This window comes from Lampris incognitus, chromosome 16, assembly GCF_029633865.1.
Source record: "Lampris incognitus isolate fLamInc1 chromosome 16, fLamInc1.hap2, whole genome shotgun sequence".
Lineage (NCBI taxonomy): Eukaryota > Metazoa > Chordata > Actinopteri > Lampriformes > Lampridae > Lampris > Lampris incognitus.
In genome coordinates, this window is record NC_079226.1 from 20489414 (window position 1) to 20516353 (window position 26940).

The 26940-nt window shown below is 45.2% G+C and overlaps 1 protein-coding gene across 1 annotated transcript; it reads right to left on the reverse strand.

Annotated features, from left to right (window-relative positions):
- Positions 1-547: 547 nt before the first annotated feature.
- tmem260 (transmembrane protein 260) lies at positions 548-25296 on the reverse strand. Its single transcript, XM_056296415.1, has 16 exons — positions 25040-25296; positions 19997-20028; positions 18129-18280; positions 9789-9966; positions 9507-9620; positions 8602-8781; positions 8333-8373; positions 6692-6778; positions 5420-5528; positions 4966-5138; positions 4031-4202; positions 3246-3385; positions 2409-2585; positions 1463-1516; positions 1099-1183; positions 548-895 (listed from the first exon to the last, which is right to left on the reverse strand). The coding sequence occupies exons 1-16, from the start codon at positions 25140-25142 to the stop codon at positions 635-637; spliced, it is 2058 nt and encodes a 685-aa protein (XP_056152390.1). The 5' UTR covers positions 25143-25296; the 3' UTR covers positions 548-634.
- Between the last annotated feature and the right edge of the window lie 1644 nt (positions 25297-26940).

Sequence of the window (26940 nt, forward strand, 5' to 3'; positions counted from 1 at the left end):
GCCAGATAATCATTATGTTAAAAGCTGTGAGAGTACAAAAGGGGAGGGGGAAAAAAAAGACGAGATGTAAAGATAAAGCAACCGAATCAGTGAGTTTAAAGGGAGTGCAGAAAACTTGATTGGGGTCAGGCAGGGCTTCTAAAAGTCAATCCTTGTTCCTGGAGAACCCCTGGGTCAACAGTAAACATCCATCCAATGAAGCACCACACAGTCCTTTTACCTACGTCCCGCTTGCAGAGTCCTGTTCGCTCATAAAAATTACAAAACTGTGGCTCTAGTTCCACTTCCAATGCACCAGCATCCCCCTTAACCTATACCACACCCTCATGCGAGACAATGCTTGTGTCTGTCAAACTATGAGCCTGACAACTGTTCCATGATCATTTTGCAAATCTTTGTGCCCTCTTAAGTGCCAGTACCAAGTCTCAAGTGCAACAGCATGAATTCCAAAGACACAATCGTAAATAATCCTTATCTTAACTAACTACCTATCCCTCTGGTGCACGGCTTTGGTCAACCAGGAGAAAAGGCAGATATCCTCCTCAGATTTTCGACCCTGGTTCATTTGCACATGGGCTGGGTTGGAAGCACTCTCCTCAGTGTGCCAACTCCAAGTCTATCTCTCTCGACTTGGTCAGGAAGTTCTCTTCTGGCTCTGACGGACTCGGTCCCTCTCCCGGAGCAGGTGTGTGACAGCAGAGCGGATGGCAGGAGCCTGGGGATCCATGGGCTCCTTCTTCAGGTAGAGATTGAAGTGGTGGGTGCTGCAGGTCAGCAGGCTTTCTGGGCTGTGGCCATGGTGCTTTGCATGGAGGAGCCTCTCACAGGACAGCGCCAGATTCTTGTCCCAGTTGGGAGGGTAGTCCGCATAGGCTTCCACGATCTCCTTATAGAGCTGCCCAGCAAACATACACAAACACATAAACGCACACAAACATGAGCGCGCACGCGCACACACACACACACACACACACACACAAAGAGATGTTATCAAAAAGTAACAACCACAACAGATCAGCCTGCTTTGTGTAGCAGGCAGATCTGACCACATTATGGTAACTGACAGTCATGTTAAGTGTTTGTTGAGAGCAGACTCACGGTATAAGAGAGCTCAAAGAGTCGAGCTTTCCCCTCTCCTTGCATCCCTTCTGCCAGGTCAAACAGAAAGAAAGCCGTCTTCATCCTGAAACAAAGCACGCAGGCTCAGGGCTAAGTGCTGGATGGATGAGCCATGCAGATCCAAACTCTCCAGACGCACCAGTCCAATAGAGTGATTTATGTAGATGCTGGCATCAAACAGAATGTACATGTAGATGCTCTACCACACAAGACTGGTTTATGGAGATGTTCAAGCAGGCGCTAGCGTGCATCGTGATACAGCTTCTGTCTGCAAAGTACTGTGTACAGCCTGCCTTGACAGGGAAGAGAAAGCTCTAACTACTATCGAATGTTCGGTGTGTACCTGGCTTGCCACATCTCCTCATTAGCCACACGCTCCCAGGATCCAGGATCGAAACTGTTTGGTGACAGAAAAAAAAGAACAATTCTTAACCATTCTAAACAGCTTCGATCATTGACTTGAGCAGAGTACCACTAACTATAAATGATTATGTATGTGAATGTATCATTCAGCCATGCTTTGCAGGTTTTATTTCACTGCACATTCACTGCATATGTTTGCTGCATAAACATTTAATGACTGAGCAACATTACTAGCTAGCACATTAGACATGGAGTAAACCACATCTTCCTTTTTTCCCCATTTTGTTGACTATAAGCATTTGACCTCTTCTTCAAAAGAATATTTTAGCAGGATTCCCGAGCTAATATTTGGCTCATGGGCATTGATGGACACGCTTGTAGTAAGGGCGCAGGAAATAATGTCACAGTATTCAGCCGTGGATATCAGAGTGAATGAGGGGCTGCTGGCAATGGCAACAGAATATGGAGCTTTGACTAATTCCACTTTTGACACACTTATTGCCAAAACGCAATAAGAAACTCATTATGTTTCTTCTTCAGTCTTATTTCAAATGGCTTAGGGTCTGATGTCTTGCTCTAGTTGAATTCACAAGCAGCTGGATCACAACATGGAGAACAGACGACAACCTTACTGGAGAGCCCCATGGACGTTGTGTCAAAATGACCAGAGACCACAGAGAAAGAAAGGGCTGGCAGATCTGTTTACCAGTACTGGTCATAAGGGGTACAGTTATAGTCAAAGTTTCTCCTGTCAAATAAAGATAATGAATCCCTGTAAACTCAGAAATGCTAGGGCATGGATCAGTATTACATCCTTTTAGCAACAGGAAGGCTCCCACACAATTATACCTTTCTAAGTTAATAAATTATCTGTCAATAGGCGGTAAAGGTTGTGTTTGTCTGTGTGTGTGTATGTGCATGTATACCTGTTGTGTGGCTCACTCCAATTGTAGAGGTTCCGGGTATGTTGTGCCCAATTTTCAGGGTGGAAGTGCCTTTGGACAGGCACCAATTGGTCACACACACCGAAGGGCCAGCGAGAGAATCTCCGTTTCCAGCTGGGGTCCCCATCAGGCAGCCCAATGCAGGCAATCATAGTCCTGCTGCAGACATACACATATATAATCAACCCAGAGGCCTTATACTGTTCAGGGAGCCAAGACCGTAAGAGGTAAAACTCCCAAGAATATTACCCTTCAAACATCTCTTTCTCTCTCACACTCCAGCTGACTGCTTATATCTTACACTTATGAAGAGGACGTGGGCTAGCTCCCATCACTTCACATCCAAGCACCCCCCTGCCTTCCTTCCCCTCTGCCTGCTCCTCTCTAAGGGCCCTGAGAGTTAATCCCACAGGTCACTGTGGCCCCTTTGGGAGATGGGCGTGTTGGCCAGGCAAATACTGCCCCCTGGTGGGCTTGGTATTAACAGGTCTCTTGCCTAAATGCCTGGTCTCCGTTTCTCCATGATGACTGAGCGATGAGCGTGTGGAGCAGCAATCTGTCTGCTAGAAAGCGTTTTACCAAATCAAGTAGATTAGTCCACTCGTGCAGTTCATCAGTCTCTTCTTATGGCAACGACAGTTCTAGGGGCTTATCTTCCCCTGCACCATTCTCCTGCTCTCAACCTCTCATTCTATCACCCAGTTGTTCAAGCGGCCCATTGTCACCTTTCTCATTCACTCTCTCTCCATTCCATAACCTTCTATTCATTCTTTCACATCATCCCCTTATTCTGCCATCTCCCTCCCTGTGTCTCCTTACTGTGAGTTGTGGGAGAGGAACTGTTCCAGGCTGAAGGTGTCCTTCTCCTCAGCGTGGACCGGGTCCCACCAACGACCAGGGAATTGTACCCCTGGATGGTGCTGCCCAAGCTTGGCCACATACCAAGCGTACGTCATCATCTGGACAAAGAGAACTGCCAGCTCAGTTTAAACAAGTCGGCCAAGTTGTGCCCCCCGCTCTTCGTAAAGGAATGGTTACAATATCAGCAATAGGACACTTAACATGCAGCGGGAAACTTAAATGGAGGATTGATTTAGTGATTGTTTTTATTTATTTTAGTGACATGCCCTATAGATAGATACACAGCCCACGAGCCCTTAAAAGACTCATCCATATATCACTTTACAATATATACTATAACAAACACACTGCCATATTTTTCATGTAATTAAAAGTATACAGTATTTAACAAACACTTCAAGTACGTGTAAACCAGAGAAATGGTGAGAAACAGAAGTCATTTTCATTTTGCTACACAAATTTCATCTTTCTCTAATTAATGGTAATGCATCCAACTGCAGCTATTGTTAGAGCAAAGCAAAAAAAGACAAGCTTATCACAATATTTTATCTTGTTTTAAGTCTCCAGTGGGGCAAGAAATTTTTACCAGTCTTACTAGCCATATCTTGTAATAAGCATATGTGGCTTAAAAAGTATAAAATACCTTGATAAGCTTGTCTTTTTTTTTTTTTGCAATGAGAGAACATGGGCAGAATATTTTTTTCCTTAGCACAAATAAGGCAACGGAAAAATCATAAGCTGACCTCCTGGTCGACGAGGCTTACGTCAGGCCGTACACCCTGGCAGTAGTGCAGGTAGCGCAGGGAGTTTCCTGGCAGATCTCCTCTGGTCAGAATGATGGAGTCTGATGGGACTGAGGCCAGAACTTCCCTTCCAAACCTCTCCACCACAGTGTTACCACTCTGATCACACTCCCTGAATGACACCACACACATGCACGTACACACACAGAAAAACACATACACTCATACTATAATATCATGGGTTGAGTGCATCTCATTCCTATTTAAGAAGCATTTGTGTGTGTCAAGTGTAATTGTGCGAATGTTAGTCTGCGTATCTCTTTGCAGGTATGTTTTTAAGGTGCTCTGAGGGTAAGTTGTCAGCACCCCCGCCCCATCTCCTCTGCAGTGTGCTCTGGCTGCCTATCTAATCGTGGGGAGACAGGTGCGATAGGCCTGACAGCACAGGCCATGCTCTCCCCTTGATCAAAGCTGCTCTGTGATGGCTGCCTGGCACTCCCCAGCACTACATTGGTGTAATCTGCCTTCTCGGATGGCTAACATCTCAGACTGAGCTCCATGAGGGGAATCTATGTGCTAACCGTGCCTCTCTTTAGCCCCTACTATGGGGTGAGCAGAGAAAAAACCTGACATGTGGAGTTCAGGCCTCTGGTTTGAAGCACAGCAGAGAAACAAATCGGGTTGACTCAGGGAAAAGTAAGGGATTTTAGAAGGGGCTAGAATGAGAGAGGTGTTTTTTTTTGTTTCCTTTTAAGATAACTGTAATAGAACTGCTTAAAATTAACACATTTTGAGTCCAGCCAAGTTATCAGTGGAATGCAGTAAAAGTACTAATGTTTCTTCTAACTTGGATCAAGGTTTCTTCAGGGGCCGCATAGCTGAATTCTCACAACTGACACACAACTAGTGTCTGCTCTCGCCCTAGCCATGCTCACCTACAGTTGGAGTGTGTCATGTGTGCTAGCAGAGCCATGGTGAGGACCCAGCCCATACCCTTCCACAGCCCACCACGGCCCAGCCTCCTCTCCAGCTTGATGTGTGTCTGGCTTAGGCCTAGGCCCGCCAGCACACACACTGCAGCATCACTCTGTAGCCAAAAACGCTCAACCTGCAGGGACCACGCACACAAAATAGCAGTGTTTAATATAGAGTTGGATTGTAGACATGGAATCATAGGAGTAATTTTGGTTCAGTGATTGCATTTACAAGGGTGTGTGTGTGTGTGTGTGTGTGTGTGTGTGTATGCGGGGGCATAATAAAACAGGATGATAATTTTTTTTTGTATTTACATTTTTCTGGCTGTCAGAGTCCTCTATAGGAAGCACTAATACACACAGAGAAAATCACAGGCCTTGAGAGTCACAGTTCACCCTAAGCCTCATAACTCACCACTCCCAGCAAAAGGGGTCTGCTAATATCCAGATTGGCTCTCCAAGCAAAAAACAACGAGTAGATCAGAAGCATGGCGATCAACAACCAGGACACGGAACAACACCTCCTAGGACAAGAATCATCAAAATAACACTGGTCATTTAACTTAGTTGACATTTTTCACTGCCAAACCATAAGCTTCAAACTATATTTAGTTACATAGACATATGATTAGTCCTATTGAGGTTTTCAGCTCAGATACATTACTGCAAGGATTGTGATCAACCGCACAAGTGAATTATGTGTATACAGCTGGTTTAGAGTTGGATGGTTGTTTTGCTAATGCAGGATGCGTCATAACGCATCGATGCCAACCAGCGAATCAATAAAAACAAAACAACTTTAAAATGCATTGCTAAACTTACAGGAAAACATTAAAAGTGAACAGCAATACACACAAGCACTGTTGTGAACCTGAAGAAATACCTTGAAGCAAGAGAAGTGAATTTCTTTTTATTTTGTCTGAAATGAACCTTCTACATCTTTCTCTTCTGGTTTCTGTTGGCTCATAAATAACTCAGACGGGCAAACGTCTACTATTTGTGTGAATTTGCATCTCATTTATTCTCACTTTCCACAAAATCAGCAATGATAAAATGTTGATTTCCCAGTAATAAAATGTTATGGTGTACTCTCCCTTGCATAGCAAGCTTTTCCACTAAAAATTTTAATTTTTAAGAAAATTGTTATTTGCATGGTTTCCTTTTGATATCCCATGGAATGACCTTTCCCTTCCTCTGTGAATGTGCCTGTGTGTATGTAGCCAATTTTATCAAAGTGCACTCCAGGGGAGGACGAAGCAAGGGGTGGCCGGTGCCCTGGGGAGAGCCCTGCTCCTAGGTTTTTCAGCCCCAGGACTCCACTAGGCTTTATCAGTGCCAACCCACAGACCCCAGCAAAGGCACAAGTGTAATGAATTACTGGATCACACAGCCCTGTCACATAAAGATACATACAAGCAATCACTTACTGGTACACACAAACATGTTTTTGAAGATCTAAAAAAGCTACACACATTTCAAACCCTTTTCATTTGAATGCTGAGCATCACGACAGCATGACAGTCGAGAGCTTCAGCGGGTTTTGTGTATTTTTCTTTTCAAATGATCAGCATTTGACAGTGGTTTTGTTCCATATATTTTGCTCTGAGGGATTAGATTTTCGGTTGGAGTGGCTGCTGAGGTGTGTGACAGAGTTTGGTGTCTTTGTGCAGTGTATGGCTTGTCTTACCTATCCTGTGAGGAGAGGAGCAGGCCCAGTCCAGCCAGAACCAGGATGGGGAGGGACAGGTCTGCCAGGCAGTGGTCCAGCTGGGCCCTGATGCATGGGTGCACACACAGACACATACATAAAATATATACATGTTAGATAACAAAAAAGTAAATCTGCACAACCCGACTGCTGCCAAACTCAGGGACACCAATTACTAAATGCCCTCCTAAATGCCATCCACTCCCCTATCAAAACAAACTCCTAGGACTGTGTGCTCCTCCTTTCAAATGGATTGACAGACACCAATGACTGTGTCATCCACCACCACCCCCGCTCCCCGTCATCTCACCCCCCCACCCCTCCTCATAGCGCCTGTCAGTCACAGAGCACTTGCTCAGGGTAGAGAGATAGTTCCCTGCCTCTTCCTTAATACCCATCTCTATTTGACAGCTTATTGAGTCTCTATATCTCTCAATGTACACTATGTGTGTATGCGCTGGTCTGTGTGTGTGTGTGTGTGTGTGTGTGTGTGTGTGTGTGTGTGAGACAGTGTCAGCTTCTCGAGTGGGGTTTACGTCCCCAGTGTGACATGCCTGTCATGTTCGCCTCTCTCCCCCATCTTGTAGGTGTGCTTGTCCATCAAACAGCGGGGGTGATGGGAAGGGGAGGGTGCTTGGCAGGGGGGGTTGCTGATAGTGGGGGGTCTTAAGATGTGCACGCTCCCCCATTCGGAGTAAGATACGAGCAATGGGATGTGTGTGTGTGTGTGTGTGAGAGAGGGTGGGTTGGGGGATCGGGTGGAGGTGGTGGCGGTGGGTGGACGGGGGCAGTGGGTGTGTTGGAGGAGAAAAATACAATTTCTCCGGCTCTATTGCAGTGTCTGTCATCACAGCTTGTCACGCTTAAACATCAGAGCTGAGTGATCATCTCAAACTGCAGGAGAAACAGAACACAGAGATTTGGCCCTCTAAGCAGGTTCAGTTCTGCTTTGATGGGGGAAGAGAGCGGAATTGGAAAAACAAAAGCTGCTGTGGAGAAAATAGAGAGACGGACTCTCAGAACGGATCGGTTTGTCACTGGTTAAACCTGTCTGTCCACAACACTAGAACGAGCGCTGAGAGACAGTGAGGTTGAGTTGAGTCCCCGCCCCCATGTCCCTGGAAGTAAATGGGTATCCCCATTAGCCCGGAATCGAATCCCGCCAGAGTTTCTTCTGCTTGTGATGTCCCCTACTCTGTTTTCCGTTCTACCATTTCACTTTTAAATAAGAAAAACTTAAAGTAACATGACTGCCCACTCCGTTTTTGAAAAACAAAAAGCAAACCCACCAGAGCTTGGAGACTTACTGCATTGCTTTGTTACTTTAGCTGGATCCAAGCCTCAATTCTGTCATATTCACAACCTGACCCAAATAAGACCAAGGCCATCCAATGCTTAAATGACACTGTCATATGTGCAGACCAGAAAGAATATATGCAATTATAAAGTGCTGCATTTCATCTACAAATACCATGTCTATGTCTGGCGAAGCCATTACATAAGCCAGTCATGATTTGCATTTGAAATGTGTAAACAGCTGAAGTCAGTCAAACAGAAAGATGAAAGGGTGAAAAAGGCCATGCAACGGATTACCACATAGCTGTCAGTAGGCATACTCACTGCAGCATGGTGGTCAGGTTCACAGAGCCCTCCGTCTTTGCCTGAGTCACACAGAGAGAGTAAAGAAACACTGCAAATCACTTGTGCGCTAGAAGACTAATAATAGATCACTAAGACTTGTATGAAGGTAGATAACCTTTTGATTGTGTGTGTGTGTGTGTGTGTGTGTGTGTGTGTGTGTGTGTGTGTGTGTGTGTGTGTGTGTGTGTGTGTGTGTGTGTGTGTGTGTGTGTGTGTGTGTGTGTGTGTGTGTGTGTGTCTGTCAGTACCAGACTGAACGTGCCATATTCAGCCCTTAGCAGGTGGGTAAGCAAGCCAGACAAAGAGGTCTGGTCTCCCCAGCTCCAGCGGGCTGTGTTGAGGTAAGAGGAGATGGGCAGGTAGATGTACGGCAGAAATCCACCCAAGAAACACACTCCCAGAGACATCAGGTCACGCAAAGACAGCTCCTGTCAAAATTTTATAGCATGGGTGGCTAGCAAACTTTTTCATATCAGTCACTGCCAAACACTGAGACTGTGTCCCAAGGAACACAAATGTGAGAAGATTTTTATTAGCTCTATTTGTGCTAATGTTAAGGGTAATGGTGAAATTAAACTTTTGCTTGTAAGATTAATAACTGAGCATACCAATTCAATACAGTGCCATTCTGAAGAAGGCCTGCATCCAGAAAATAAATTAACTATACAGGAGTAGAATTTTCTCCTCCCCCCTTTTTTTTTCTCCCCAATTGTATCCAGCCAATTACCCCACTCTTCCGAGCCGTCCTGATCTCTGCTCCACCCCTTCTGCCAATCCGGGGGCTGCAGACTACCACATGCCTCCTCCGATACATGTAGAATCGCCAGTCGCTTCTTTTCACCTGACAGTGAGGAGTTTCACCAGGGGGACATAGTGCATGGGAGGATCACACTATTCCCCCCAGTCCCCCCCCAAACAGGTGCCCCAACCAACCAGAGGAGGCGCTGGTACAGTGACCAGGACACATACCCACATCCAACTTCCCACCCGCAGACACAGCCAACTGTGTCTGTAGGGACAGCCGACCAAGCCAGAGAGGTAACACAGGGATTCGAACCAGCGACCCCCGTGCTGGCAGGCAACGGAATAGACCACCATGCCACCCGGACACCCCCAGAAAATGGTTGTTAAAGTGAACAAGACCATGACTTACCCTTTGAGAGTAAAGTCGGTACAGAACCCAGGGAATGATGACCAGTACATACAGCACCAAGGTGTGCTGGTTACACAGCCCCAAGCCACAGCACAGTGCCCCCCAATGGGCAAGCTGACAAAGACAGAAAGTGATGGATATTACCGTCAACCAAATCACTGACAAATACACAACATTATACAACAGTTATGCTAAAAAAAAAAAAACATCTGAAGAGTTGTTTTTTGGAAACAGACAGTTGCTGTCTCAGATGAGGGTAGAGGTATGATGCACTGGGGTTACCTTCCTCCTCTGGGGGGCATTTTCAGCAGAGTGAAAGCAGGCAGACAAGGCAAAGAGCAGACCAACAAAGAGGTTGTTGAGAGTGAAGACCTCTGCCACCATGGACCACTGCCAACTGAGCCTTGATACGGCAAATATCCCTCCAGCAAGCACTGCTCCTGGGCCCGGCCCTACCAACCTAATAAAGCAGGATAGAGATGGCTGAGACATGAGAGGCTTTGACAAGTCCACAAAGGTTCTGCTCAGTTTGACAAGGGCATATGACTTTTCAACCCAAACATTAAATAAACTTTTTTCTTGTTCTTTTAAATAAATCACAAAAATGGTCCTGAGTAGACCGAAGTATCAAAGTAAATCCCAGACAGCTGTAAAGAGACAGGCACAAAAAAAACCGACATCTCAATTTGAAAACTTTCTGCAGGTCTATATAATTTGCAGCAAGGTTTCATCCAACAGTTACAACTTACTGGCGGTGACTGATAGAAATTTCAAAAATAATAAAGTTTCGTTTTTTAGCTATAGTTGTAAGTATTTTCAACATAATTCTATCCACATATTTAACCAAACTGCCCCTGTGGGCTGCGGGGCCTTGTGCATATAGAGAGAGAGCCACGAAACCGGAGTCAAATTCCATGTTTGTGCAAACCTACATGGCCAATAAACATGACTCTGATTCTGCAAGGCAATTGAACATTTTCACTGGGCTATAAACCAACTGGCAGGTTCCTAGAATTTAACAGCCTTTTATTAAGCCTTCCTTATACTTTAAGGACATGAAATCATAAAACAGCAATACCAGTGTGTTCATGCAAATTTAGAATTAAAATTCTAAAGTCGAAAAAGTCACCATGTTCTTCAGAATAATTTTGGGACCAATATTTAATCTTCCTGCGACCCAAGTTTGGTTCTCGGACAAGACCTTGACAAAAAAAAAAAATTCTCTTAAATGGGCCATTCACATATCACGCTTCGCACCCCAGCAGCCCGTTGATCTCAGGCAGACTGGCACAGAAACCACCGTGGTGGAGATAGCACTTTATCCTCAGCTTCTTAAATATAATGTGTGCACAAAAGTTTTCCCCTTCCTCCTCTCCTGTACTGTCTCCATCTCTTTAGCAGTAATTGAAGCAAACTTGGGATAATCTGTCATATGCTAAGACCCACCACTTACTTACCAAAACGAGAGACAGAGGAGGAGAGAGAGGCGACAAATGACGGGGCGGAGAAGGGGGGAGGGGTTGTGGGGGGTTGTGGGCAGAAGAGTGCGCGTTGAGTGGTGAGTGTTTGGGATGGAGGATGAAATGGAGAAAAGGAAAGAAAGAAAGTTGAAGAGGAAAAGGGAGAAGAAGAAGAAGAAGAAGAAGAAGAAGAAGAGGAAGAAGAAGAAAAAGAAGGGGGAAAAAACAGCCCAGTCCCCGGCATGCTGGCTCTGAAATATGAGCAGCCTCGACAATTAGGGAAGTCAGGCAGTATGGCCCTTTCCGCCATTGTGTGGAGTGGCTTAGAGTCCTCATCAGCCTATCAGCTAACTGACAGGCAGAGAGCTGTTCTATTCAGCACCGCAGATACAAGCTGCAGGCCAAACGGCTGCCAGGTCCCTTATGACCCCACAATCCCTTGCCGGTGACAGCTTCAAGCTCCATAGCAAATTAGGCGCTCTCACATTACAATCGCAGAAGACAGATTCCATTAACGGTATCTGAAATTGAGTAGAGAGCAGGCCCGTTATCAGACCTGACTCATAAGCACCGCCATTAATCACAAGGCATGATACCATTTATACATTTCCAGCTCTCTGCCTGCCGCTGTGATAGTCAGCCACAAAAGGCCTGATGAGACTTAGGCTAGGGGAACAATGGAGCTTTCTGAGGAAAGCGCGGTAAATCAGGAAAAAAAGGAGAGGGAGAGCGAGAGTAGGGTAGAGAAAAAAAACTCTTGCTTGCTGACTACTTCCCCTTTTTTCTAGGGTTTTCTGTCTCTTCCCCTCTCTTCGCTCTGTGTTCGCTGTGAAGCAAGCTTGGTGTGTGTGTGTGTGAATAGGGGGCTGTGCTGTGCTGATGGGGCGTCTAGGAGTGGGTCTTAATAAGAGATAGTGGCGTCTTTCTCACTGCACCCGCTCCAGGAATTAGTTGCAACTTGAGAGAAGGATGGAGCGGGTTTGGGTGTCTGCAGTGTGTGTGTGTGTGTGTGTGTGTGTGTGTGTGTGTGTGTGCGTGTGTGTGTGTTGGGGGGGCAGATGGAGACTTTTGTTGAGGTGCAGAGACCCCCCATACCCTCAATTCTACCCCCCCACATGACAATTAACCCCCAGCTCATACGCTCAGTGGGGGGTGTTTAGGGGTAGTGCAGGATGCTTAGCAATAGTGGGGGTCCACAGCTGAAGATATTTACACCCGCTCTCCCCTGGCTTCTGAATCCTGTCTGACAGCCAGGCAACAGTCATCACATGCTCACAAGATGCACAAGCACGCACACACACATTCCTTCTATCACACACACACACACACACACACACACACACATACACATTCCTGTTCTTCAACTCCTTTAATCCCCCTGAGTGGGTGACACATCTCTGTGTTAGAGCCCGTCAGTCCGTAGGAGTCCAGTGATGTGTGCACTGTTGTAAATGACCTGTCTGTCTGCACAGGACCACCTGGGTCTCAGTCAGCCTCTCAGCCTCTCCACGGCTCATTCTCCAGGCTGGCTGTTCCCAGGGCACCCAGATAAAGCAGGAGAGACTCTGACACCAGTGTGGCCATGTTCCCTGTTATCACGGCTCAATGTGGTGCAGGATGCTGCTGTGCTGTAATGTCGTGGCTCAGTGACAATGGGCTGCCTGGTTGAGACATGGCAGGAAAATAACATAGCTGACAATGAGGCTATTCCATCCTGAACTGATCCACTCTGCCAAAATGTGTCAGTGTCATCACTGGGGTAATTAACTGATTGACGAAGAAATGCAGCCGCTTATATTTATTTATTTATTTATTTATTTTGTAAAAAGGCTGAAATGAGGAATGTACTGCAAAACCATGACACGGGCCACTCAAACAAATGTTACAACTATCCACCTTTTGTCTGAGCATTTTGCTTTGCCGTTCTGGAACTTCTGAAAATTCATCAGGTATTTATGAGAAAAAATATATTTGTAGAACAGTCAATGCAACAGAAATAAAATGGAAAAAATGATTAAATGTATTAAAAAATCTTGCAGATGAGTTCAAAGCAAAGGGACCCGGCCATGTTCAAGGCTGAATAATGAAAGACGAGCAGTACAGTGGAATGTGGAGAGCGGTGTCCTCTTCAAGGACAGAGCCATAGCTCAGCACAGTCACTTTGAAGTGTCACAAAACAGGACCTGCCTCATTTACCCCCCCAGTTCTACAATATGGGCCACAGACTTGCCAGCCCCAGTAGCTGCTGCTAAATAATGGCACACAAAAAGCCTTCACCAGCACTGTGCAATGAATAGTACTTCACAATGGAGCTGGCCATGGGAGCCACTGTCGCACACCACCCCAGGGACCAGACAATGCCACAGCTGTGCCACTGCAGATCAGCCCTGCACTGTTCTCTCACCAAGCAGTGGTTTGAGGGAAGCAGGGCTGGAAGAGAATCACACATTCCTGAAGAGGTTTGAGAGCCCGTAGAGGAGGTGGCCCTGGTCGGGTTAGGCTGGGCTGAGGGTTCCAGCTGGCCCTGGCTCACACCCTGGGGCTCTCCTCTGGCCAGGACACTGGGCAGGCTACTTAGCATGCTTTGGTTATATCACACTAGTAAGTGCTCGGTGGCAGTGCATTGAAATATCACAGCCAAGCAGGGGATGAGACAGTGCAGCTATTGATATAAAAATGTAAACCATCAGATGATATAATCCACTGATAATGTATCTGCCATGAAAGGGAAATCCCCGAGTGCACGCCATCTCTAGGTGACATCCAAAAAAGCATGCGTTTGATCTTGGATGTGTCGTAGCCCTTTCTCAGCTACTGAATATGCACCCAAATAAGCATTTCACTTGCTCTTCTACCTCATCTAGTGTGGCAAGGAAGCTACATACTTTACAAGAGAGGAGGGTATATAAGGGTCTGAGCTCCAGCGCTCAGACACCCCTCCTCCAGGAGAGCGCTCCACTGCTCCAAGTGCGTGCAAAATTAATCACCGCAATCCTGCTCAAACAATGCAGCCACTGACATGACAATTTCTCCCAGAATGCCATCTTAATCTCCACCCAACACACAAAAATTACAGGGAGGGAAAAAAAAAACAATTTACAAAAATCCTGTGTTTATGTAATTCACAGAATGCCATTTTTATTGCTGCTTTTTTAACAAAGTCATTAGGCACACACCAGTGATACATAAACATTGCTGTATAGATTCCATTAACTAATTTTGGGTGAATTGTAATTGCCGAGTCTGATCCGTCTCCGTGCTTGGTGCTTTATTAAGACTGCCTGTGGTGGGTGAGGAATGTAATATTGACGTCCGAGGCAGACACAATCTCAGGGCCCACGGGCGAAAGGAATATTAAACTGGTACTGCATTCTTCTGTCTATCTAGCCATCCCTCCTCCCCCTCCATATCCCCATCCCATAGCCAGTAATGAGGAAATAACATCTTCATTAGACATCTGTTTAACTATATTATAGGATGAGTCCTGGGGGAGCCATTGGTCATGCTGTGGATGTGGAGGGGAGATGGGAGGGAGAGGGGGGGGGTCTGTTGGCCTACCATATAACAGTGAAGACTGTGCAAATGGGACAATGGTCAAGAGATTGCAGGCTTTCAAACTGACAATCCTGCAAATTGACTCCTACATAGCCAGATGAAAACAGCAAAGGATGCACCCTCTGTGGCCACTCAGGACAATGATTTATCAGACTCCAGCAGACATGACAGGGAGGAGGGGCAGTCTTGCCACAGGTGGATGGTAGACTATCATCCAACAGAACGACTCCTGACTCTCAGAGGCCCACAAAAATAAATAAATAGATACCTAGACAGATAGCTAGATAGCTATAGATCGATAGATACAGGAAAACAACCTCCACACAAGCACTGCTCCACAGATGACCCCCGGCAACAGACATGCAACGTTCCAGCAGCACCATCCCTGTGGAAAAACAACCCACCTGAGCTGGCAGTGGGGAGCAGGGAGGGGGAGCACCATCGGGACCATATGGTGGAGGCCCTTATAAGGAGCTAGGGACACAGCACTCAGCAGGAGATGGCACCACGCCCGTCCCCAGGTCCATTGGGGTGTCAGCTGTGCTACATGGGCCGGCTCTTGGCAGGTGAGTGCCTTGCAGGTATGTGTCGGGATGGGGGCACATTTGGCATGTCTCAGCAGCCCTGTTATGTAATCAAGCGATCAGAAAAAGTGTGAAAAATGCTGATGGTTGAGTGTTGTTTGTGTTGTTTCTCTGCTCTGATGGCTGTCAGCACGCTAGCGTGTCTGTTCCTGGCTTCCCGGGATAAGCTCGGCAAACGGAGAGAGATTCCTCAGGTAGCACAGATTCAGAGCAGCTTTGGCAGATGAACTGTGAGACGAGAGAGCACTGAATACCGAGCTGTCTGGATTATCCCTATATGAAGGGCGCACACATTCTTATACCTCCACACACCCGTGGTCGAGGACTCTGGGATTCCAGGGGCCAAATGCACTATGAGATTTCAAGTGCAATCGATAGTAATTATGATCATTAAGGCCACCATCCTCAAAGACTTGTCAGGCCCTGGTGTGAAAACATAACAAGACATGCAATTTGGCCATCAAACCATGTGATCAAGCCAAGAGGGCTGTAATTGACAAATCAAAGGGAGGCTAAATGCTGTGTTTAAACTTATGCAAGAGAGAAGTGCCTTCCAAGCCTATCAACTTACATTCCCCCACATTAAACACAGCAATCTGGCCGACTAATTTAAATTGATACATCAAAGGCTTGCCATGTTGGGTACATTCCAGATGAATTTCAAGGTCTTACAATTCACTATTTGAGAGGAACTGCCTACAAGTACCCGCATTAACTTCAATGTATTTCATCATCTGAAAAATTATACAAAGCGACAATTTCTTTGGGATGAAGAAAAAAAAATGTTTCTCAGCTGAGGCAAACTTCCAAAAGTGGCTACACTAGAGGAGCTGATTATGTTAATAGCACAACAGAGTATTAGGTGTCAGTGCAAGGACAGGGTAGGTATGGAAGGATGTCAACTGGTCAGTCTTGGCATTTCATCCAAGTGGCAGACCTGGTTGGAGGAGCCCCCACAGGGCTGTGGCATGCCATCGATGCCATCCTACTGGTATGTGCGAAACACCCAATGCCCTCCATGCCAAAAGTAAGAAGGAAGCCTTGACCGGTCCGGAATATGGCTCAACCCCACCCCCTTTCCCACCCCTCCACCTCTCTAGTACCCAGCCCCCCTCAAGCTTGACCAAGCCAAGTCAGCCAGCTGATCCCCAGCCACGAGCTCAAACCAAAACAGGCCTCGGACAGAAAATGACTAAAACCTTTTATGCTTATTTTTTCAAATTGAAAACCATAGATTAGACGTTCATACTTAAGAGATTATAGGGTGTGACTGTGTGCTCTGGCTGAAGTCCTCAGTGCCCATCAGCCCCATGGGGGGTTGAAGGTCCTCATAATGACTTTTCACTTAATCATAATCCAAAATTGGATCTAAATCCCCCAAGATTACAAACAGGGCCGCAGTTAACATGCACTGTGATCCAAATGTTTCCCAGGCTGCATGGATATTTTCTGGCCTCAAAATAACCTAATGGAAAAGCCTTGCCAAAAGAAAAGGAGTCCCAACTGACTGGTAATTCATCAAATGCATTAAGTCTGGGATGTCAGTAAGGAGATAAAGATAAACACTCTGAGAGGGGAAGAGTGTTCTCTTTCTGTCTTCCTCTGTTTTCTCCTTTTTCATTTCTCCTGTCCTCACCAGTATGAAGTGTCCCCAGCAAGCAGGTTTAGGTTCACCTCTGAGGTAAGGCGGAGCAGGGGCTGAGGCTGCTGCAGTCTGGGCTGAGGGCCAGTCCCCTGGGAAGCACTTCCTCTCCAGCCCCTGCCCTGCTCCAGCAGGCCTGACCCTGTACCATGACCCACTCTGGCCCACCTGCCACCCAGCATCACCCAGCCAAGCATACAGGAAACAGATTCAGCCCACTGTGGCCAACCCTGGGGGCACATACCAGGCCCATAACCCTGTGTTTACCCGCTTTCACCCTCTATCACTGGGTCAGATAAGTTTGCTGAGATTTGCAGGTGTACAGCAGAAGTAATTACATCATATCCACCCATTCCTTCGCTGGAACTGTCACATACGGCATACCTGAAAATGCCACAGTGCACATAAACAGATTTAGTTGTGACAAAAAGGGAAGAATCTGGACACTAAGCTGCCACCCACTGTGCAATGTGGAAAATGACCAAGATCAGCAAAAGGGTGATGTAAGGTAGTCCAGCCAACCGTACGTGATTAAAACACACAAAGAGAGAGGGGAGGGAAACATTCCTTACATGATGGGGTCAGCAGCAGGGGAAACTGCAGAGTTGTAGACAGCGACACAAAGACACAGCTATGCACTCTGCCTGCCTGACTGAGGAAGGGGAGAGCTGGCTGAGGATGTGGAAGAGGTGGGGATGGAGGAGTGGAGGTAAAAATCTTGTTCCTATTGTACCCAACACAGTAGAAGATGGGTGGCTGGGATGGGGTTGGGGGGTTAAGAAACGTGCCATGTCAGGATTGAGAGCACGCTGGGACATAGCGTTGGGGGCACTTGAAGGGTTGGGGGGAGGGGGTTTAATTGTGACATTCACACACACACACACACACACACACACACACACACACACACACACACACACACACACACACACACACACACACACACACACACACACACGTGCACAACGGGTGGCTGGTGGGTAAACAGCCTGGGCATGCTGGGGGGATGGTGGGGGTGACTGGGCTCTGCTCCTGAATGCTGAATGGAGGATCAGGGACGCCACCGCCAGTCAGTCAGTACCTAAAAATACCACTCTCTGTTCAAGACAGCGTGAAGATGCAGAAAGGCAGCAAGGAGAAGTTCAAAGACCAGAGAAGTGGATCATAAAGACCTCCTCTTTGGGCATTTATATTATGTTTTTTTGACCACAGTCATTTGACAATGGCTTGACCAATTCTGTGAACCACACCCTAAGTATTAGAACCACATTCTTTACAAATCAAAGCGCACATCTGTTACGAAAGTATAGTGATGACAGAAAAGTGAAACGAAATGAAAGTGTTGAAGACAACATATCTAGAAAGCTTTAATGTAACCTACCTACAGACAGTGAAGCAGAGGGTCCCACTCGCTGCCGCCCCCAATAGGCTGCTAATTAGGTTGACATTGTGGGCTGCAGAAAGGGCAGGCAGAAGAGACATGGCCAGCCGGGCTAACAAGGTGAAGAGAGGGTAGCCTGGAGGGTGAGCCACCTAAATGAATCAGGGCAAAGAAAGTGAGCAAGAGACACGATGACAGATACATTCATACCACAAAAAGAACAGAACAACAAGCAGACGGTGCTTCACCACAGAGCTCAGTGGGTGAGCTGTGAGCTTAGACACTACTGCCTTGTTAAAAGACAAAAGAGTAATGCAATGGGTTAGAGTTTAAAGCATGAATGAATTTAATATGGGGAAAAATAAGGAATGCAAAATTGTTGTGAGAGCAAGCTGCTGAGTGTTAAGGTGCAGTGAACATGCGTCACTTCCACTAATCCCTCCTGATTCAGTGCTACACCTGAGGTGCACGTCCGCATTATACTCGTGCCATCAGTGGTGGGCTGTGTTGCTGCAGTGAGTTAGACGAAGCTAACAGGCCGTGACCTGACCGCTAACTGACTCCACTCAGATATCAAAACCCTCGTCCCATTTTCTCTCCCCCTCCTCCCTGCACCCCCTTCTTTTCCTCCAGCCTCTTCCCAAGGACAGTACACCTCCCTGGGGCCCATCCTATAGCACGTGCCAGCCTGCCAGCGCCAGCCCCAAAACCACCTCCGAGCCGCAGCTATTCTCGCCTGGGGGATCCCGGCAATCACAGCAATTAGCCGCTAAGTCTCCTCCAGCCTGATAAGGGCTCAGTCATTAAACACAGACTCATTCCCTGGCACAGATAACATGAGCCAGCCAGGGAGAAGGGGCAGCTCTTCAAATAGAAGACACTGCCAAGAGGTGAAAGCATGACTACCCTACCGGTCATCTTGGGCACTGCCAAGGCCTCCGGGCAGCGTAAAAACAAAACAAACAACTCAGTTCAGATAGGAGTGAAGTGGGGATGGATAATGTGTGCAGGAAAAGAGGAATAAGTAGTATAGGGGAAAAAAAAGGAGAGAGGTAGATCGAAAGAGAGAGGGATGAAAGAGAAAAAGAGAGAAAAATAAAAGTGAAAGAGAGAAAATGACAAGAACAAGGGAAAGTGAGAGAGAATGAGACAGAGAACACCAAACGGACATGTTTTGTAAACCAGATAGTTGGATCAGACAGGCAGGTAGCACCACCGAGATGAACGTGAGCGAGGGGAGTGCAGAGGAAGGGCTGTGTGGCAAACAGGATGGACAATCAGCTTAAGGACAGCTGAGGGACAAAGGCCACGGGGAGCAAGGGGAGACAGAACGCCGGAGCTCTGGGGATCTGAAGGGGAGGGCCGATGGCCGGGGACCCAGGGAGGGCCTACGAGCCCTGGGGAGGCCTGACAGGCAGACAGGCAGGCCACACGGACTGCGGCACTAACGGGCGGGATTACTGGCATAGTGACACCGACACAGCCTCCCTAAAAGGATCACAGCGGCGTAATAAACTTTATTAAATAATAAAACTTATTATAACTGTTAACCCGATTTAGTTCATTCTTCGCGGCTTACACACACACACAAAAAAGAGGGGTGGATATAATAAGCCTTATACCGTACATAAGGCAAAGCCTACAAAAGCCATCGCCTTACCATTGACTTTAATTGGATTTGAAAAACGGGTTGCAAATTATAGCATTCTCTACTTGTAACTTAGTAAAATAAGTGTATAGAAAAGAAGGGAAAAAAACCTGTGGACTGAAAGTAAATTAATCTGCTTTCTGCCCATGCTTAATTAAACTTCCTTAATGCTTATAAGAGTTAATGAGTGAATTGATTAAACAATACAGCTAATACTTACCCCCAGCTCACAAGCAGTGGTGATCAGCTCTCCTGTGGAAGAGAATAGGGGAGGAAATTAATGTAAACCCAATAATTATTATTAAGAGACAAGTCTGCTCCCAAAGTTTTCCCAAATCAAATACTTGCACTGGGGTTTTGCATTAATTTGCCAGGATCAGAACCTGCAAATCTTCCCAGTGTGACATTTCCTAAGCGGCACGCTCATTTTCATCTCTCGCTTCTCCCCTGATTCGTTCTTCCCCTTCTCACACACACACACACGCGCGCACACACACGTGCATGTGTACACACACACACACACACACAACAAACACAAACTACTAAACTCTCACCCTCCAATGCTCTCTCAGGCAAACACACACGTATACTGTTCAGAGAATATTGCTCCCAGTCCCAACCTCCCCATGCACCAAAGTCCCTTCTCTTCCTCTTTTCTCTGCCTCTCTAGCTCTCTCTTCCTTTCTCCTGCACCCACACTGCAAGTGTCTCTAGTCTGGTTTAGTCCAACGGGTACCCAGAAAGGCAGCAGTGGTGGCAGTCAGAGAATGAGGTAAGCTGTAAAAATAGGAGAAGGCTGCACAATTTTTTGACAGTCTCTGTGTGGGGCGTTGCATATATCAGGAAGAAAACAACCTAAAAGCTATTTGAGGCAGCCCAACTGCATCTGGGCACAAAACCATTTGTGCCAGAATATACCCAGAGCGTATCAAATTATACTGATTTCTCACCCAATGTTTGCATCTCCCACTCATGAAAATTGAAATTTGGTTCAGATTAAATGACATTGATAAAACGCTTGTATCCAACACAGCACCCTCTACTGGCACCCCGTGGGTAGGTCTGGATCTCTTTACTCAAAAGGCAACAGCCAATGAGACTGTAGCCTTTCTCCTGTATCAACACTGACAGGATAATGAGCCTATAATTTATTCAACATTACACTCTGTGAGATGTCTTCTTAATAAATACACTACATATAATCCTGGGACAAAATTGCTTTCAATAGGAGGGGGTATTTTGAAAAAATTAGATATGGGTTTGATTTAATGGCTTGCAGAATTGCATGTCACACTGCTTTTCCGTAAATCAAACCGTAGAGAGAAAACACAAACACTCAAGAATATAGCTGGTTATTCTAACACTGAATACATGACACAATAAGGAATATTTTAAAACAAATGAGAATGCTCAAATACAAAAAAAAACACAAAAAAACAACACAATATGAACTTGGGCCCACAACACAGTGGCAACATTACAGAACATCATTCCTTAATGTTATGAGTCATTGGCAATTTCACTCTTTGTTTTTTAACCGCGCTGATACAGTAAATTATAATTCTGAAATTTCCGTCACATGAGGCGCCGTTGCTCTTATCAGCCTAATGGACCATGAAGCCAAAACTTCTCCATCTGTACATTTTGCAGCCTATGTTTTCACATTTCCATTTCACCTGGCATAAGCAGCCAGCTACCTGTCATCACTTCACATCACTCACTCATCCTTCATCAGTTTCTCAATTTTACTCATTTTCCCTTCATAGTGGCACACTTTTAGTCCATTCAGTACAGAAACTCAAACTAATACGGAGCCAAAACATCCGTCTCAGTGCAACAGATATGCAGTTCTGCGGTCCCGCGGTCCCATTACTAAAAAGGGAAAATATTGAGTCGACGGGGTAGCGGCACTGGCGCCAAGAGTCTTTGTTGATAGCTGAGCATGGGCACCCACACCAGTCTTCCCATAATCCCTATCATTTCCACACTCCACATTCCTAGACAACAGCGTACCCACAGGGCTGCGCTCAAGGCTCTCCAGGGCACATCACACCTAAAGAGATTAGGACACAGAGACGGAGACCTGGAGAATCCGGAAGGGTGTTCAGCTGGCACTATCAGAGCGGGCATCCTGCACCGTCCCTAAACGCTGTGGAGAAGGGGCTGGCCGTTTTTTCAAAGGCCCCCCGCTTGCTAGGCAGCAGCACAACCGGTGGGGCTACTCAGCGTTCCATATGCCTGCACTCTCCTCATCTCTGCTGTCTCTCATATCTGGTCCAGCTTTTCATACGCTTCCATTCTGCTAAATGTGCATTCCCTTTCTGCAGCTTGCACGCCAGAGCAGTACAAACCCGCTGAGCAGAGCATTCATGGCCCCAAGTACACATTTAGCTACAAGTCTGTAACCTAGCTATCATCTCTGAACACTGTTTGTAATTGTACAAGGCTTTACTTCATAAACTGAATTAAATGAATGTTGTGAAATACAATGGCCCACCGCAAAGTAAGGAATTGAGCTAAGTACATTTAAGCCTAGTTAATCATTTCAATTGGTCTGCAGTGCACATCAAACTTACGCATGCAGAATTACACAATAATGAATAGATTTCGAACAATCTCACACAGTGATTAATTGGCTGACTCGTACAATTTAGGATTTAGTTCTTTTTTTTAATGTTAAAGCTTCATATTTTTGGCCTGGGTTGATCAAAACTCGAGCACACCATTTTCACAGCCGTATCTTGAGTTTTCAAAGAGTTACAGCTGCCTACTTTTACCATTAATGGATCCCTGCGGGGCTGGACCAATCATCCACCAAAAGAAAAAGGGGGAAAAAACAATTTCAACTCTGGCTGGCTGGTCAGTTTAAGGCTGACAAGTTTCCCAGGAGGTCAAGGGCTTTTGATGTAACATTGTCATTACAAATGGTGCTTATACTATCTACCTCTGTGAAGAAGTCGGTAAGATAAATGAAATTCGACAGATATTTTTTGCCCCTTGCAAAATCTGTAGAGTAAAAGCGAACATTTTTCAAAGGCATTTATAGTTGTGACAATAACATTATTGTGCAACATTATTATGCACACTGTTTTGAAAAAGGATCAATAAAGCCAAGTATAAGCGTACAATTTGAGTACAGATAACAGACCACAAGACATCAGAAGTGGTTTGGAAGCCTGCCAGAGATGACACATTCACTCCCTTAGGAAGTCATTAATGGCAAAAGTCAGACACCACTTCCTGGATCCAGTCACCACATGCTAAGTGTGGATTACCACTGGGAGAGGAAACCACAATCTTCTCAAACTTGCAGACATAGCTATTATCGAAGTGCTAATTATAGTTTCACATTCAAATCTACCTAGATGAGTCAAAAAGTTCTGTCAAAACATTTGAAATAATATGGACGATGAACTGATTCAACTTTCTGTGATTAAACTTGTGGTTTTGTGATAGGTTTACCAGTTTTTCAATTTCTATGTTTTATTTTATTTTACCTGTCAATGGTGACAGGCATGGGCACAGGTCCATGAATACTGTGATGGCATCCAGTGCTTTACCTGTGCCCCCTTCCATAAGGTTAGTGGTTGTGTCAGGAAGGGCACCCGATGTAAAATTTTACCAAATCCATATGCGGATTGACAAGACTATACCGGATTGGTCAAGGCCCGGGTTAACAACGGCTGCCATTGGTGCTGTGCCCTCACATGGTACCGATGGAAAGTATAAAATCTGCTGTGGTGACTCCTGAAAAACTGGAAACTACAAAATCCGCTGTGACGACCCCTGAAAAACAGGGAGTAAGCTGAAAGATTTTCTTTTACATGTCAGAATACATCTGGACACAACTGATTAGACACAATGATGAACTGATTCAACTTTCTGTGATTTCCTTACCTGGATTATTGAGCATGCATAAAGACTTACCATTGATGATATTAACAATGGAAATGTTGTAATTATTTGCCTTATGTATTTTGAAATCCTCATTTTAAGTAAAGTCGTTTTTCACGTGAGAAGAGCAACATTGTGTAAGAAGTCATAAGACATACATGTTATTTCATATCAGCTATCCTCTTTGAATTCCTAATGTGCAGACAAGCTATGAAACAACTGTGCCGACTAAACAGCTTATTTCAAAACACAACTTCAAATGTTGTACATATGAACACTGACCTCAATCTCACCAATCTCACTGTCCTACCCAGCATCAAGTCCAATGACTGTGGTGAACGAATGATTGCAACGTCAAGGACACTGTCTGAGCCAAATGCAATGATAATCTCACATACAAGCCCCCCTTCAGTGTCCTTCATCTTAAACAGACATGTCTGAAAATTCATCACAGGTTGTATTGTTCTTTTAAAGTTTGGCAGGGTTGCTGCTGGAAATGTAGACTCTGCATGTTGGGCAATAATTCAATATTGTCGTTTATCATCTTTCATAAGTACTGTATTGGGATTAAATTCAGATATTATCGTATCTCGATGCACTGAGTGGGACTAAGGATAGGATGTTGTGTTGCTGTAAAGCCCACTGAGGCAAATTTGTAATTTGTGATATTGGGCTATACAAATAAAATTGACTTGACTTTCTAAAACACTGATAATAAGAATCTACCTGAAATCACTCACGATATGAGATCTGAAATATCTGAGGGATTTGACAAATACTTTTGGTTTGAGATTGGTACTTTATATTACCAAACAGCTCACTGTGATGAACCTCGGCTGAATTCTTAAACATTATATAGGTAAGCAGATATCATGCGTAAACTTCCCAGCACTGCTCTAAGGGGTAATGTTTTACACAGTAAGAACAATATATTGCTTGTAAACAGATCGGTCATCCATTTCATGTCAGTGGGTATGAAAAGCTGCACTCTGATGAAAGAATTTTTTTTGTTTGTTTCACAATTGACTCTGGGGGCTTTATTGCATATTGATGTTAAAAGGTTTTGTCTGAGAATGTACCATAACAATAAAGCTTCTACTTGAATAGATCCACGCACTTTTCGGCCTACTTTATCCTTTAACAGGTGTCCTCAACAGTCAGATTGTAAATGCAGTTTAATGGTCGCTGGGTTTAGTGCGCCTCGGACAGCACCTGGAGTCTCTTTAGTGTTGCGCTAAGATAAACACGACGCTGTGTGATTGGCTGCCTAGCGGCGGCGGCAACAACAGCAACAACAGCAACAACAACAACGAAGAAGAAGAAGAAAAAGAAGAAACCACATGGAGAAAGTGGTTTAGCCAGCACCGACCTGAGTCTCCCCCGGGCACGGTTCTCTGTACGCAGGGCGCATAGAGAGCGGCGACACATGCGACAGTAGCGCCGGTCAGGATCCAGCTTTTACCCTGCTCCATGGAAATACTGTTAATGTCCGCTTGGGGGGAAGACGGGGAACGCGGTAGTTAAACAGCTGGCTTGGCTAGCTGGCTAACGTTAGCATTAGTTAAGATGTGCGCAAGTATCGTTTGAATTATGCGAGTCTAAATTGGCAGTAATTAATGTCTAACTGTAGAACCGAATGGGTTGAAATTGGAGGGAAGAAAACTGAATACGGACGAGTGGATTCTTGACTGTGGATTTTGCGAGCAGAAGTAGCGTCTCAGCTCCGGGAAGTAGTCGCAGCCCATAACGCGGTTCATTCATACGGACAGGCGAAACAATGCGGACGCGCCAGTCGTATATGTGGGACTGAATTAAAGTATTAATAAAGTATTAATAATAGTGTTTTAGCGTTACGAAGCCAAAAACATGAAATTATTCGCGTACGTATAAACTAACATTTCTTTTTCTGAATTGCCTTGCCGGTGTCCATTGAGCGCCCTGAAGATTTCACTTCCTGGTTCAATTCGAGCTGTTTCCCTCGGACGCGCCGAAGGGAGCAGTCTCGTGGGCCGAGTCCAGATGTTCAGCTGTTGTCTCCTTCACTTCACTCCGTTGCAACAGACTCCCTAAATAGTTTACAAAGAACTTAAATTTAAAATCCACCCTAAATCCAGATTACGCTGCTGGAAGTTATTGATTGAGATAGATAAAAATTAAAGCATTGGTTTTGACTCCCCCACATTCATATATGAACACACACACACTATATATATATATATATATATATATATATATATATATATATATATATATATATATATATATATATATATATACACTACCGTTCAAAAGTTTGGGATCACCCAAACAATTTTGTGTTTTCCATGAAAAGTCACACTTATTCACCACCATATGTTGTGAAATGAATAGAAAATAGAGTCAAGACATTGACAAGGTTAGAAATAATGATTTGTATTTGAAATAAGATTTTTTTTACATCAAACTTTGCTTTCGTCAAAGAATCCTCCATTTGCAGCAATTACAGCATTGCAGACCTTTGGCATTCTAGCTGTTAATTTGTTGAGGTAATCTGGAGAAATTGCACCCCACGCTTCCAGAAGCAGCTCCCACAAGTTGGATTGGTTGGATGGGCACTTCTTTGAGCAGATTGAGTTTCTGGAGCATCACATTTGTGGGTGTACTACTCCGGTGTGTACTACTCCCTTCAGAGGACAGCACAAACAGGCTCTAACCAGAGTAGAAAAAGAAGTGGGAGGCCGCGTTGCACAACTGAGCAAGAATATAAGTACATTAGAGTCTCTAGTTTGAGAAACAGACGCCTCACAGGTCCCCAACTGGCATCTTCATTAAATAGTACCTGTTAGAGCCTGTTTGTGCTGTCCTCTGAAGGGAGTAGTACACACCGGTGTAGGAAATCTTCAATTTCTTAGCAATTTCTCGCATGGAATAGCCTTCATTTCTAAGAACAAGAATAGACTGTCGAGTTTCAGATGAAAGTTCTCTTTTTCTGGCCATTTTGAGCGTTTAATTGACCCCACAAATGTGATGCTCCAGAAACTCAATCTGCTCAAAGAAGTGCCCATCCAACCAATCCAACTTGTGGGAGCTGCTTCTGGAAGCGTGGGGTGCAATTTCTCCAGATTACCTCAACAAATTAACAGCTAGAATGCCAAAGGTCTGCAATGCTGTAATTGCTGCAAATGGAGGATTCTTTGACGAAAGCAAAGTTTGATGTAAAAAAAATCTTATTTCAAATACAAATCATTATTTCTAACCTTGTCAATGTCTTGACTCTATTTTCTATTCATT